This window comes from Podarcis bocagei, assembly GCF_964188305.1.
Source record: "Podarcis bocagei genome assembly, chromosome: 10".
Classification (NCBI taxonomy): Eukaryota; Metazoa; Chordata; class Lepidosauria; order Squamata; family Lacertidae; genus Podarcis; species Podarcis bocagei.
The window spans coordinates 4,687,925-4,699,697 of record NC_138135.1 but is presented as its reverse complement, the minus strand read 5'-3'; the positions used below and the strand labels follow the sequence as shown (position 1 = coordinate 4,699,697).

General features: G+C 46.1%; 1 protein-coding gene across 3 annotated transcripts in view; it reads left to right on the top strand.

The window, feature by feature from the left end:
* Positions 1-2,569: 2,569 nt before the first annotated feature.
* HCLS1 (hematopoietic cell-specific Lyn substrate 1) overlaps positions 2,570-11,773 on the top strand; it is a 33,005-nt gene continuing 23,801 nt past the window's right edge. For all 3 annotated transcript variants that reach the window (XM_081210188.1, XM_081210189.1, XM_081210187.1), the window contains exons 1-2: positions 2,570-2,706; positions 9,312-9,395. In XM_081210188.1, the coding sequence (XP_081066314.1) occupies positions 9,312-9,395 (84 nt within the window). In that variant the 5' untranslated portion in view covers positions 2,570-2,706. The remainder of the gene's footprint in view (positions 2,707-9,311; positions 9,396-11,773) is intronic.

Below are 11,773 nucleotides of genomic sequence, written 5' to 3'. Positions count from 1 at the left end.
GCGAGTCGTGTGAATGCTGTGATTGGGTCGGACTCTGCCCGCTGTGGTTCTCGCATTCGGCTCTGACACCCCTTTATTATAACTTTTCGACAGCACGGTTGGATGCACTCCGGAATTTGGCAGCTCAAGGGTAACAAAAGATAAATCAGAAGTAATTTTGCAATACTTATGTGAAATATACAGACAGCTCTTGGCTCTAAATGCAAACATGGAAGCACATAGAAATTTTTGGGTGTGCTAATATTAGTCAGAGAAAGTGGGAATGTCGGGAAGAGCTATTTTAGCTGAGCTTTCTAAGAATTTCAGGATAATAATAATAATAATAATAATAATAATAATAATAATAATAATAATAAATTTTATTTATACTCCGCCCTCCACAGCCAAGACTGGGCTCAGGGCGGCTAACACCAAATATAAAAACAATTGACTGAAATACAGCTTTAAAAAACAAGATTAAAATACAACATTAAAACATTACAATGCAACCTCATTTCAGTAGAAACTCAATCAAAAGCTCAATCAAAAACCCTGCGGACAGAAGCGTGAAGGGTAGCAGAAGGCGAAACTAGGCACATCTCTAATGCGTTTGCTACGTTTTATGAAAGCGTGCATATCTGATAACCCTGACCCTGAGAACATCGACAAATATTTGATTTAAGACTCGAGATCACAGAGCGGTATTAAAAGAACCTATTTCAGCAATTGAAATAGAAGACACTATTTTTTTTAAAAAAAACCAAAATTGGTGGGAGGAGCCCTTGGCATGGATGGATTGGGGGGTGAATTTTGTAAGTTCTTAAAAGAGCAACTTCTACCACAGCTGCATAAACCGTTCAACTTGGAGGGACTGTAATGGATGTGCTGTTGAAGCCATGCAAGGACCGTGCTCTTTTGGGATCCTACCATCCCATAATTCTCATTAACACGGGACACGGAAGATTCGGGGCAGACAAATGAAAATCCGTCACAAAGCACGTAACCTGTGGAACTCCCTGCCACAGGAGGCAATGGCAACTACCAACCTAGATGGCTTTAGAAGAGAATTGGAGAAATTCAACGGCTTCTTGCCACGACGGCTGTGCTGTGTGCACTGTGCTGTGTTCACTTGGAGGCAGCAACGCTTCTGAAAGCTAGTTGCTGGAAACCCCAGGAGAAGAGAGGGGTCTTGTGTTCGAATCCTGGTTGCGGGCTTCCCACAATGCATACCCTCCAATAGGCCCTAGAAGAAAACCAGGATGTGCATATTTTGGGGCCGTGATCTCTCAGGAGCCAGGTGACTTGCAAGAGAGCACAGCCCCCCCCCAAAAAAAACGGGATGTCCCACTTAAATTGGGACAACTGAGGGGGATGATAATGGACATCTGGTTGAGCACTGCGAGAACAAGATGCTGGAATAGATGGCTAATTGGCCTGATCCAGCAGACTCTTGTGTTCCTATTTATAATCCTGACACTCGAGGGGGTCTGAAGATGATCTTTCTGGTGTTGAGGGCAGTTCAGGTATTCTACATTGTGTGAGGAACTGTTCTCTTGGGTCTAATGCCAGTCAATTTCGCTGAACGTTAACATGGGAAGAGGATGGGGAAAACAACAACAACATATTATTATTATTGTTATTGTTATTAATACTCCGCCTATCTGGCTGGGTTTCCCCAGCCACTCTGGGTGGCTTCCAACAGAATATGAAAAACACAATACAGTATTAAACATTAAAAACAGGGCTGCCTTCAGATGTCTTCTAAAAGTAAAATAGTTCTTTCCTTGACATCTGATGGGAGGGTGTAATAATAATAATAATAATAATAATAATAATAATAATAATAATAATAATAATAATTTATTATTTATATCCCGCTCATCTGGCTGGGTTTCCCCAGCCACCCTGGGCAGCTCCTAACAAAATATTAAAAACACGATAAATACATCAAACATTGAAAACTTCCCTAAACAGGGCTGCCTTCAGATGTCTTCTAAAAGTCAGATAGATGTTTATTTCCTTGACATCTGATGGGAGGGCGTTCCACAGGGCGGGCGCCACCACCGAGAAGGCCCTCTGCCTGGTTCCCTGTAACTTCACTTCTCACAGGGAGGGAACCGCCAGAAGGCCCTCGGTGCTGGATCTCAGTGTCCGGGTAGAACGATGGGGGTGGAGACGCTCCTTCAGGTATACTGGACCGAGGTTGTTTAGGGCTTTCAAGGTCAGCACCAACACTTTGAATTGTGCTCGGAAACGTACTGGGAGCCAATGTAGGTCTTTCAAGACCGGTGTTACGTGGTCTTGGCCGTCGCTCCCAGTCACCACAGGGCAGGCACCACCACTGAGAAGGCTCTCTGCCTGGTTCCCTGTAACCTCACTTCTCTCAGCAAAGGAACCACCAGAAGGCCCTCAGAGCTGGACCTCCATGTCCGGGCAGAACGATGGGGGGAAACGCACCCTCTCCGCTCTGCGTGATCTAAAAGCCTCGCGTTCAGAAGCCTTTCCTCCTATGGAAAGCAACGAGGTGCTTCCTCTCTGCACCCAAGGCTTGTGGGTGGGTGTGCTCTGCTGCGAAACGTCTTCCTCCTGGCTCACAGGAAATGGAACAAGTTTTGTGCAGTTAAAACAGGAACTTGGGTGAGCTCAGCCTCGCAGCCGAAACCGAGGTCGAAGTCAGCTAAGAGGAGCAATCACGACGGGCTTCGGAAGTCACCTTTCCGAACCAAGGTACTGCTTTGGGGTGGGGGGAATTGTCAGGAAAGTTGCAATGGGGGGGGGGGGGCTTGGGGAGGGAGGTGTCTGGCCCTGCTCTGGTCCCCTACCCCTCAATTCTGGATAGACTATGGAACTCCCTGCCACAGGAAGCAGCGGTGGCCACCAGCTTAGATGGCTTTGAAAGCGAATTTGACAAATTCATGGAGGGAGGGGAGGACTAGCGATGGCTACTGCCCACAATGGCTCTGCGCTGGAAACCGCAAGAGGGGAGATCTGTTTTTGTGCACTGATCCTGCTTGCGAAGTTCCCCCTGGGGCATCTGTTCAGCCACTGCGAGAACAGACGCTGGACCAAATGGGCCACTGGCCTGATCCAGCAGGATCTTCACCCTTCCCGGTGTGATAAGACAAAACAACTGCTCCTTTCCCTTATGGAGTACCCAAGAGCCCATATAGGGTCCTTATGTAGGTTCTCTTATCGGCAGGAGAAAATAACAGGCCAAACAGAGAATATTGAAAAGCAAAGCAGCTATTAAGCCTGATCTTTATTAATCTGTTGCAACAGGGTCCCCACTCACCCCACGCAGGGAGGGAAAGGAGGAACCCTGAACATTGGTTCACAAGCCAAGGGAGCTGGGCATGTTTAGCCTGGAGAAGAGGAGGTTAAGGGGTGATATGATAGCCATGTTCAAATATAGAAAAGGATGTCACATAGAGGAGGGAGAAAGGTTGTTTTCTGCTGCTCCAGAGAAGCGGACACGGAGCAATGGATCCAAACTACAAGAAAGAAGATTCCACCTAAACATTAGGAAGAACCGCCTGACAGTAAGAGCTGTTTGACAGTGGAATTTGCTGCCAAGGAGTGTGGTGGAGTCTCCTACTTTGGAGGTCTTTAAGCAGAGGCTTGACAATCATATGTCAGGAGTGCTCTGATGGTGTTTCCTGCTTGGCAGAGGGTTGGACTCGATGGCCCTTGTGGTCTCTTCCAACTCTATGATTCTATGATTCTAAGCCCTTATATAGACTTTTGAAATTGCTTCCCTTGTAACTCAAGACCACCCCCCAAAAACATCATACATGCATCACAGAAAGATGTGGTCCCCAGCAGTAATTTGAGTGTGTTGCTTCTCTCCTTTCTGCCAGGATACCTGATAATGCCTTATTATCTGATTGCCTTTTCTGGGTAGCCTGGCCATTCCTTGGAGATGGTAAATACTTAGTTCCTGAATCTCTTACTCACGTTGATAGTGTGCTCAGGTTAACAGATAGTTGCCAGACTGTATTCACAGGGAGGCGTAAGCAGCCCCTACAGTCCAAAGACAATTGGGAAGCTTTCCTCATCTCCTTGCAGAGAAATATTTGAGGTCAATTTGGGAGAGTCAAAAATGGCTTCAGGATTGTTCTCCTGTACTATTTCAGAGACGTGGTTTATATACTTATGTATGTGTTTGCCTTGTACATTTATGAAGATTTATTATATATATATATATAGTGAAGGTAAAGGGACCCCTGACCATTAGGTCCAGCCGTTTACCTTCCCGCCGGAGCGGTACCTATTTATCTACTTGCACTTTGACGTGCTTTCGAAGTGCTAGGTTGGCAGGAGCAGGGACCGAGCAATGGGAGCTCACCCCGTTGCAGGAATTCGAACCACCGACCTTCTGATCAGCAAGTCCTAGGCTCTGTGGTTTAACCCACAGTGCCACCCGCGTCCATATGTATATATAGGAATTCCTATAACACCAGATAGGGAGCTGCTGCCCAGGTTTGTAGCACCCAAGTGGGCTGGATGAAGAAGCAACATTCTTTGCTCAGCTGGGTGTATTGGGAAGGAAATTTGCTATACATTCTGGTGTGGCCAGAGATGAGGGACAGCCAAGCATTTTTGGCGCATTCCATTTTCTTTTCATTTCACTTTTAATATGTGTTCTGCCTCCTTTCCACATGACTATGCACAAGGCCATTGACAAGCCGAAGGAGCAACAGTGACCGCACACCTTACAGCAACCTGATCTAATGCAATAATAATAATAATAATAATAATAATAATAATAATAATAATAATAATAATAATTTATTATTATTATTTATACTCCGCCCATTGGCTGGGCTTCCCCAGCCACTCTGGGTGGCTTCCAACAAAATTAAAATACCGTAATACATCAAACATTAAAAGCTTCCCTAAACAGGGCTGCCTTCAGCCCTGTCATAATAAAAGTCACAATGATGTCATAATATCATGTCATAATAAAAGCATAACTTTAAACAACTTCCATCAAATAAAGTAATAATAATCCTTTAGAATATGAAAGTACACAATAAAATTAAATACCAGCAAATAATAATTAAACAGAAATTCACTCTTAATGATCACAATAAACAATTTCTAAACTATGTTACCGGAATTTATTCAAAGGTTGAGGGGGGCGGTTTGCCCCTCCAGTGGACATCACACACACACACACACACACACACACACACACACACACACACTCAACGCAATCACTCCTGCTGCATCTGTCCCCACAGAACACTTCATCACACAGGATTCCCACCCCAATCTCTTATTATTATTATTATTATTATTATTATTAATTTAAATCATTTTTATTAAGTTTTCCATTTTAACAATCCAATCAAATCACATTAAATATGCTAAATTATACATATACATATCAAATAATCCAAATATTCTGCCGAATTATAATTTTTTTGTTGGGGCTTCCCATGCTTTGAGTTCAGGGTGGGGGGGGGGGGACTCTGATCGTCTTATATCTCTGCTGCTTTTGATAGTCATTTCTAATAGTTCCTTTAAATCTTCCTGTTGTTTTCCTTCTTTCACGGCCTCTGAGTTGTTTCTACAAGCGAGTTGAAGTAAAATAATGCGTTTCTGTGTGAATTTTATGTGAATCTCTATTCAAAGGGCCTCCACTGCACATTACCAAATGTGACAATTCACTGATAGACGTATCTATGTACTGGCTCAATGGGAAAACTTTCAGATTTGTGCCATTCCAACTATGTTCTGCTCAGGGGAAAGATGGCTACCCAAGGGGGGCCTTGGGACACGAGGAAAGGCAGCCCTGATCCCCAAAACCTGAGAACACGTCCTCAGCAGCCTCTTGCACAAGAGATAATCACCGGGGGGGGGGGGCTAATGATCTCAACTAATTTGGAGGTCTACTTGGTAGCCACGGGGATGAATCACACTCTTGTTTCAGACCGTGTGGTTTAAGGCTCACGTGTCTCTTGAATGAAAACGAGAGAGACCTCTCTTCCCCTATTTTGCCTTTTCAGTTCTTCCCCATCCTCTTCTCCACTCCCCCCCCGCCAGGTGTTGTGGATTTAAATTTATCTTTTTAAGCAGCCCCTCCCTCTCCTTGCAACCCCCCCCCCCCAAGAAAACTGTTATGTACTGAAGTTCTCACCCTGGGCCAGCAGGGGGATACTGTAGATAGTTTTCACTCAGGTCCACATATGCAAATAAGGGATTGAAAGTGACGTTCCGTGATTGGATAGTTACAGAAAGTTGTTACTGTTGCTTTGTAGTTGAGCTTTATATAAGCAGGCTGGCTGAGCCCTTCAGTTCAGTTCTGTTCTGGCCTGTGAATAAACAAGAGCTGTCTGAAGAATTGCTGTGTCTTCTGATATGTTCACCCACAACTTAACCAAAACATCTCTCCCTAGTTGATTCTCCTCTCCTGGATTTGCAGCAGCCTCCTTGTTCTTGCGGCTGTGATCAAAATGGGAGGGGGCACTCCTCCTGCAAGTGGGGAGACACATGACCCCTTTTGGGGGTGTCGCTTCCCCATTACAGATAACCGCTGCCCTAGGGTGAGGGGAAGAGCATGGCCCCACAGATTCCTGAGCAACATACATGCATGGGAGTTCCTTAAGATCAGGGGTCCCCTGTTGGGTTGAAATAACGACAGACGAGTAGCAAGTGTCATGTGAGAGGCATCTCCCGAACAAGTCCTGAGAAGACTCTTTTATTGAATATTACAACATTGCCACAGGTGTGCTCCTTACTGATTGGTTGACACAAACACAAAGCAACTTGTTGCTGATTGGTTAACACAAGTACAAAGCAAAGGTTACACATTAATCACCAATAGATTAAAGGCTGGGAAAGGGAGCACAGAACTAGACAGGCATGAAACCTCCTAATTAAATTATAACTAGTGATTAATATAGCAAGACTAAAACAATTACTAATGATTGATCATAACATGAAAGAACATAATAATCGTGTTCCGTAGATGTGGTCAGCTATGCATTAAGAACAGGTCAGAGTATAATGTTGTCATGAACTGAACATTCTAGGGAGATGATGGAATGTCTTGGTATTGGAACGGTATGTGAAACATCATGTGCAGAAGCAAATGTGTAAAAGCAAATATTTCTATCAGTCCCCAAACTAAGGCCCGAGGGACTCGTTTATCTGGCCCGTGGCGACCCCCGCCGCCCGCTGCCGCCGCCCGCTCTTACCAGCGCTGCGCAGCTGCCCACTTCCGGGTTGGAGGAGCACCAGAAATAGCTTGTGCACATGCGCATGCATTATTTGAGCATGCACAAGCGTTATTTCCAGTGCACATCCAGGTCGGAGGAGGCCTGTACCCATGTGCACAAGCTATTTCCGGTGCTCCTCCGACTCGGAAGTGCGCCGGAAATAGCATGTGCACACACATATGGGCACGCGCTCCCCTGCCCTCCAGCCTGCCGCACAATCGGCACTGGAGACATCGGCCCGAGGCGTGGTAAGTTTGCTGACCCCTGCTTAAGATGCTGCTGCAAAAACTGCTTTTCTTTTCTTGCATTTCTTTGGCTACATGAATTGTCTCTGGTGCTCCCTCACCTGACCTCAAGTCCTCTGCTTGCTTAAGAAGAGTTTGAATTTGATACCCAGCTTTATCACTACTCGAAGGAGTCTCAAAGCGGCTAACATTCTCCTTTCCCTTCCTCTCCCACAACAAACACTCTGTGAGGTGAGTGACGCTGAGAGACGTCAGAGAAGTGTGACTGGCCCAAGGTCACCCAGCAGCTGCAGGTGGAGGAGTGGGGAAGCGAACCCAGCTCACCAGATTACGAATCTACCACTCTTAACCACTACACCACACTGGCTCTTAATACAGTGCCACAGTGTCTTATACTGGGGTTCAGTTCCAAGGAGTTTCACATTATTACAGGAAAAAACCTCCTCCTTCTCCCCTATGGGGAATCCAAGAGCCCGTAGAGAGTCCTTAAGTGGGTTTCCTATCGGTAGGAGAAAATAACAGAGGCCAACCAGAGAATATTGTGAAGCAAAGCAGCTAGTAAGCCCAATCTTTATTCAAGGAACTGTTGCAACAGGGTCCCCACTCACCACACACAGTAGGAAGGAGAACCCCGAACAATGGTGTGCAAGCCCTTATATGTTGTTGTTGTTGAGTCATTTAGTCGTGTCCGCCTCTTCGTGACCCCCTGGATCAGAGCACGCCAGGCCCTCCTGTCTTCCACTGCCTCCCGCAGTTTGGTCAGGCTCATGTTTGTAGCTTCGAGAACACTGTCCAGCCCTCTCGTCCTCTGTCGTCCTCTTCTCCTTGTGCCCTCCATCTTTCCCAACATCAGGGTCTTTTCCAGGGAGTCTTCTCTTCTCATGAAGTGGCCAAAGTCTTGGAGCCTCAGCTTCAGGATCTGTCCTCCCAGTGAGCACTCAGGGCTGATTTCCTTCAGAATGGAGAGGTCTGATCTTCTTGCAGTCCATGGGACTCTCAAGAGTCTCCTCCAGCACTATAATTCAAAAGCATCCATTCTTCGGCGATCAGCCTTTGTTATGGTCCATATAGACTTATAGCCTTTTGAAATTGCTCATCCTGTAGCCCAAGACCACCTTCCAAAACATCATGCATACATTACAAAAGCTCTATAGCAGAAATCTTGCTTGCCAGGATATCTGTTAATGAGCCAATGTGGTGTAGTGGTTAAGAGCGGTAGTCTCGTAATCTGGTGAACCGGGTTCGCGTCTCCGCTCCTCCACATGCAGCTGCTGGGTGACCTTGGGCTAGTTACACTTCTCTGAGGTCTCTCAGCCCCACTCACCTCACAGAGTGTTTGTTGTGGGGGAGGAAGAGAAAGGAGAATGTGAGCCCCTTTGAGACTCCTGAAGGGGAGTGATAAAGCGGGATATCAAATCCAAACTCTTCTCTTCTTCTTCACTGATTGGGCAGTCTGGCCATGTTTTTGTGATGGCAAATACTTTAGTTCCTGAATCCAGGTCACAGGCTCACCCTGTTCATACACAAATGTGGTCTTAAGACAGGATATGCAAGCAAAAAGACAAAGGGAAGACTTTCCCCATTTCCCCCGCCTTGCAGGGAAATATATTGAAGTCAATTTGGGAGAGTCAAAATGGTTTCAGGCTTGCTCTCCTGTACTATTTCAGACAAATGGTTTATATACTTACGTATGTGTTTGCCTTGTGCATTTATGAACATTTAATTTGTATTTGGCACCTTAGAATTCTTATCACAATGTATCATAATGTATATGTAGAACTGGACTCCCAGGCAGAATAGAGCGATACTATGACTTCGATAGGGCAGAACTATTACTTATAATTTTTCTCCCTCTCTCCTCGAGATGTGGAAGGCCGTGGTGGGACACAATGTGTCCGTGAAGGTGGAGTCCCAAGGAGACGACTGGGACACAGACCCCGATTTTGTGGTGAGTTTCCTCCATTCCCCCAGGATTGCTGCTTTCGGGGGTTTCTTGGGCTCTGTTGCTTCTGCGTCTTCCGAAAGGAGCAGGCAGGAACCTGCAGAGCTTTGTGGGAGAAAGAGAAGCTCATCTCTCAGGAACTGACAGAGCATCAGGGCTCGGAGGAAAGAGAAAAAATGGAAGGAACTGAGAAGGGGATTTCAGCTGCACCCGCCAGGGCTGGCAGCTCTATATGCATGTTAGGGTGGGGAGAACCTCAGGCTTGGGGGACGAATGCACCCGATAGATCTCTCTACCTGCCTCCAATACTTTCCTCCAGGTGACACCCCTTGTCAGCCCTGCTTAACCTGTTTGGAAAAGCATCCTTCAACTCTGATTGTGCTTCTTTCTTGCCTGGATGGAAGCTATTTTATTTATTTATTAAAAAATATCTATGTTGTTGTTGTTTAGTCGTGTCTGACTCTTTGTGACCCCCTGGACCAGAGCACACCAGGCACTCCTGTCTTCCACTGCCTCCCGCAGTTTGGTCAAACTCATGCTGGTAGCTTCGAGAACACTATCCAACCATCTCGTCCTCCATCGTCCCCTTCTCCTTGTGCCCTCCATCTTTTTGCTGACTGTATAAAGCTTCTCTCCCCTTCATGGATCACTGCCTTGCCGTGGCGAAGGGGCTTGAATAACTCAGAGAAGCTATGAGCTATGCCGTGCAGGGCCACCCAAGATGGACAGGTCATAGTGGAGAGTTTTGACCAAACGTGATCCACCTGGAGCAGGAACCGGCAAGCCGCTCCAATATCCCTGCCAAGAAAACTCCATGGACAAAGACAACAGGCATATAAAAGTTATGATGCTGGAAGATGAGCCCCTCAGGTCGGAAGGCGTCCAACATGCTACTGGGGAAGAGCGGAGGACAAGTACAAGTAGATTCAGAGCTGATGAAGCAGCTGGGCCAACTCACTAAGCCCAGCTTCTGGCATCTCCTCTTTGTGGCATTCCCAAAGCAAAGGAAGGATTAGACTCTGATTAATAAATGACACAGAAGGCTTGACCAGCAAGACTCTGGCAGGAGTGCGTATAATAATAATTCCTGACCACCCTCCGGCCCAGGTTGTTTTATTCACAAAATAACTTTTTACACAGTGTTCATAAGAACCAATCAGATTTCCTCTGAGCATTTCAAAACCCCCACGTGGGACAAAGTTAAACTACAAAAACTCATTTAAACATGCATACTTCTGGGGTAATTAAAACAGGACTAAAAAGGAATAATACATTCAGCAACCCCGGAGATCATAAACAAGGAATAAACATGATAGGAAGGATGGCAAGGAAGATAGGGATCTTTATCACCTTCATGTGAAAAACTTATTTCCTGGCCCTAAGATTAACAAAATCAAGGAAGGGTACATCAAAGAACTGCCTACTATCTTTTATGACCTAGGATTCCTGGCAAGCCAACCGGCAACTGGCCTGTGTCCTAGAATGCTTATACATGCTTGTCAGACAGAGAAAAATGGGCAGTAGAGGAAAAATGGCATAAATGTAGAAGCTTGTGGGAGTTGATCAGAAATTATTGTCAATGAATCAAACCCAGTCAACACAATGAATTCATCATGGGCACAATGGCTTTCTGCATATTTTATAATTCCTCATAGTAATCCCATCTGTTGTCTTCGTCCATGGAGTTTTCTTGGCAGGGATACTGGAATGGCTTGCCGGTTCCTGCTCCAGGTGGATCACGTTTGGTCAAAACTCTCCAATATGACCTGTCCATCTTGGGTGGCCCTGCACGGCATAGCTCATAGCTTCTCTGAGTTATTCCAGCCCCTTCACCACAGCAAGGCAGTGATCCATGAAGGGGCTTCACCTTGCCAACAAAGGTCTGTATCGGTAAAATTATGGTATTCCCAGTAGTGATGTATGGAAGTGAGAGCTGGACCATAAAGAAGGCTGATCGCCGAAGAATGGATGCTTTTAAATTATGGTGCTGGAGGAGACTCTTGAGAGTCCCATGGACTGCAAGGAGATCAAACCTCTCCATTCTGAAGGAAATCAGCCCTGAGTGCTCACTGGAAGGACAGATCCTGAAGCTGAGGCTCCAAGACTTTGGCCACCTCATGAGAAGAGAAGACTCCCTGGAAAAGACCCTGATGCTGGGAAAGATGGAGGGCACAAGGAGAAGGGGACGACAGAGGACGAGATGGTGGGACAGTGTTCTTGAAGCTACCAGCATGAGTTTGACCAAACTGCAGGAGGCAGTGGAAGACAGGAGTGCCTGGCGTGCTCTGGTCCAGGGGGTCACAAAGAGTCGGACACACCTAAACGACTAAACAACAACAACAACAACAAATCCCATCTGATCACTGCACTCTTTCCAGTCTTCT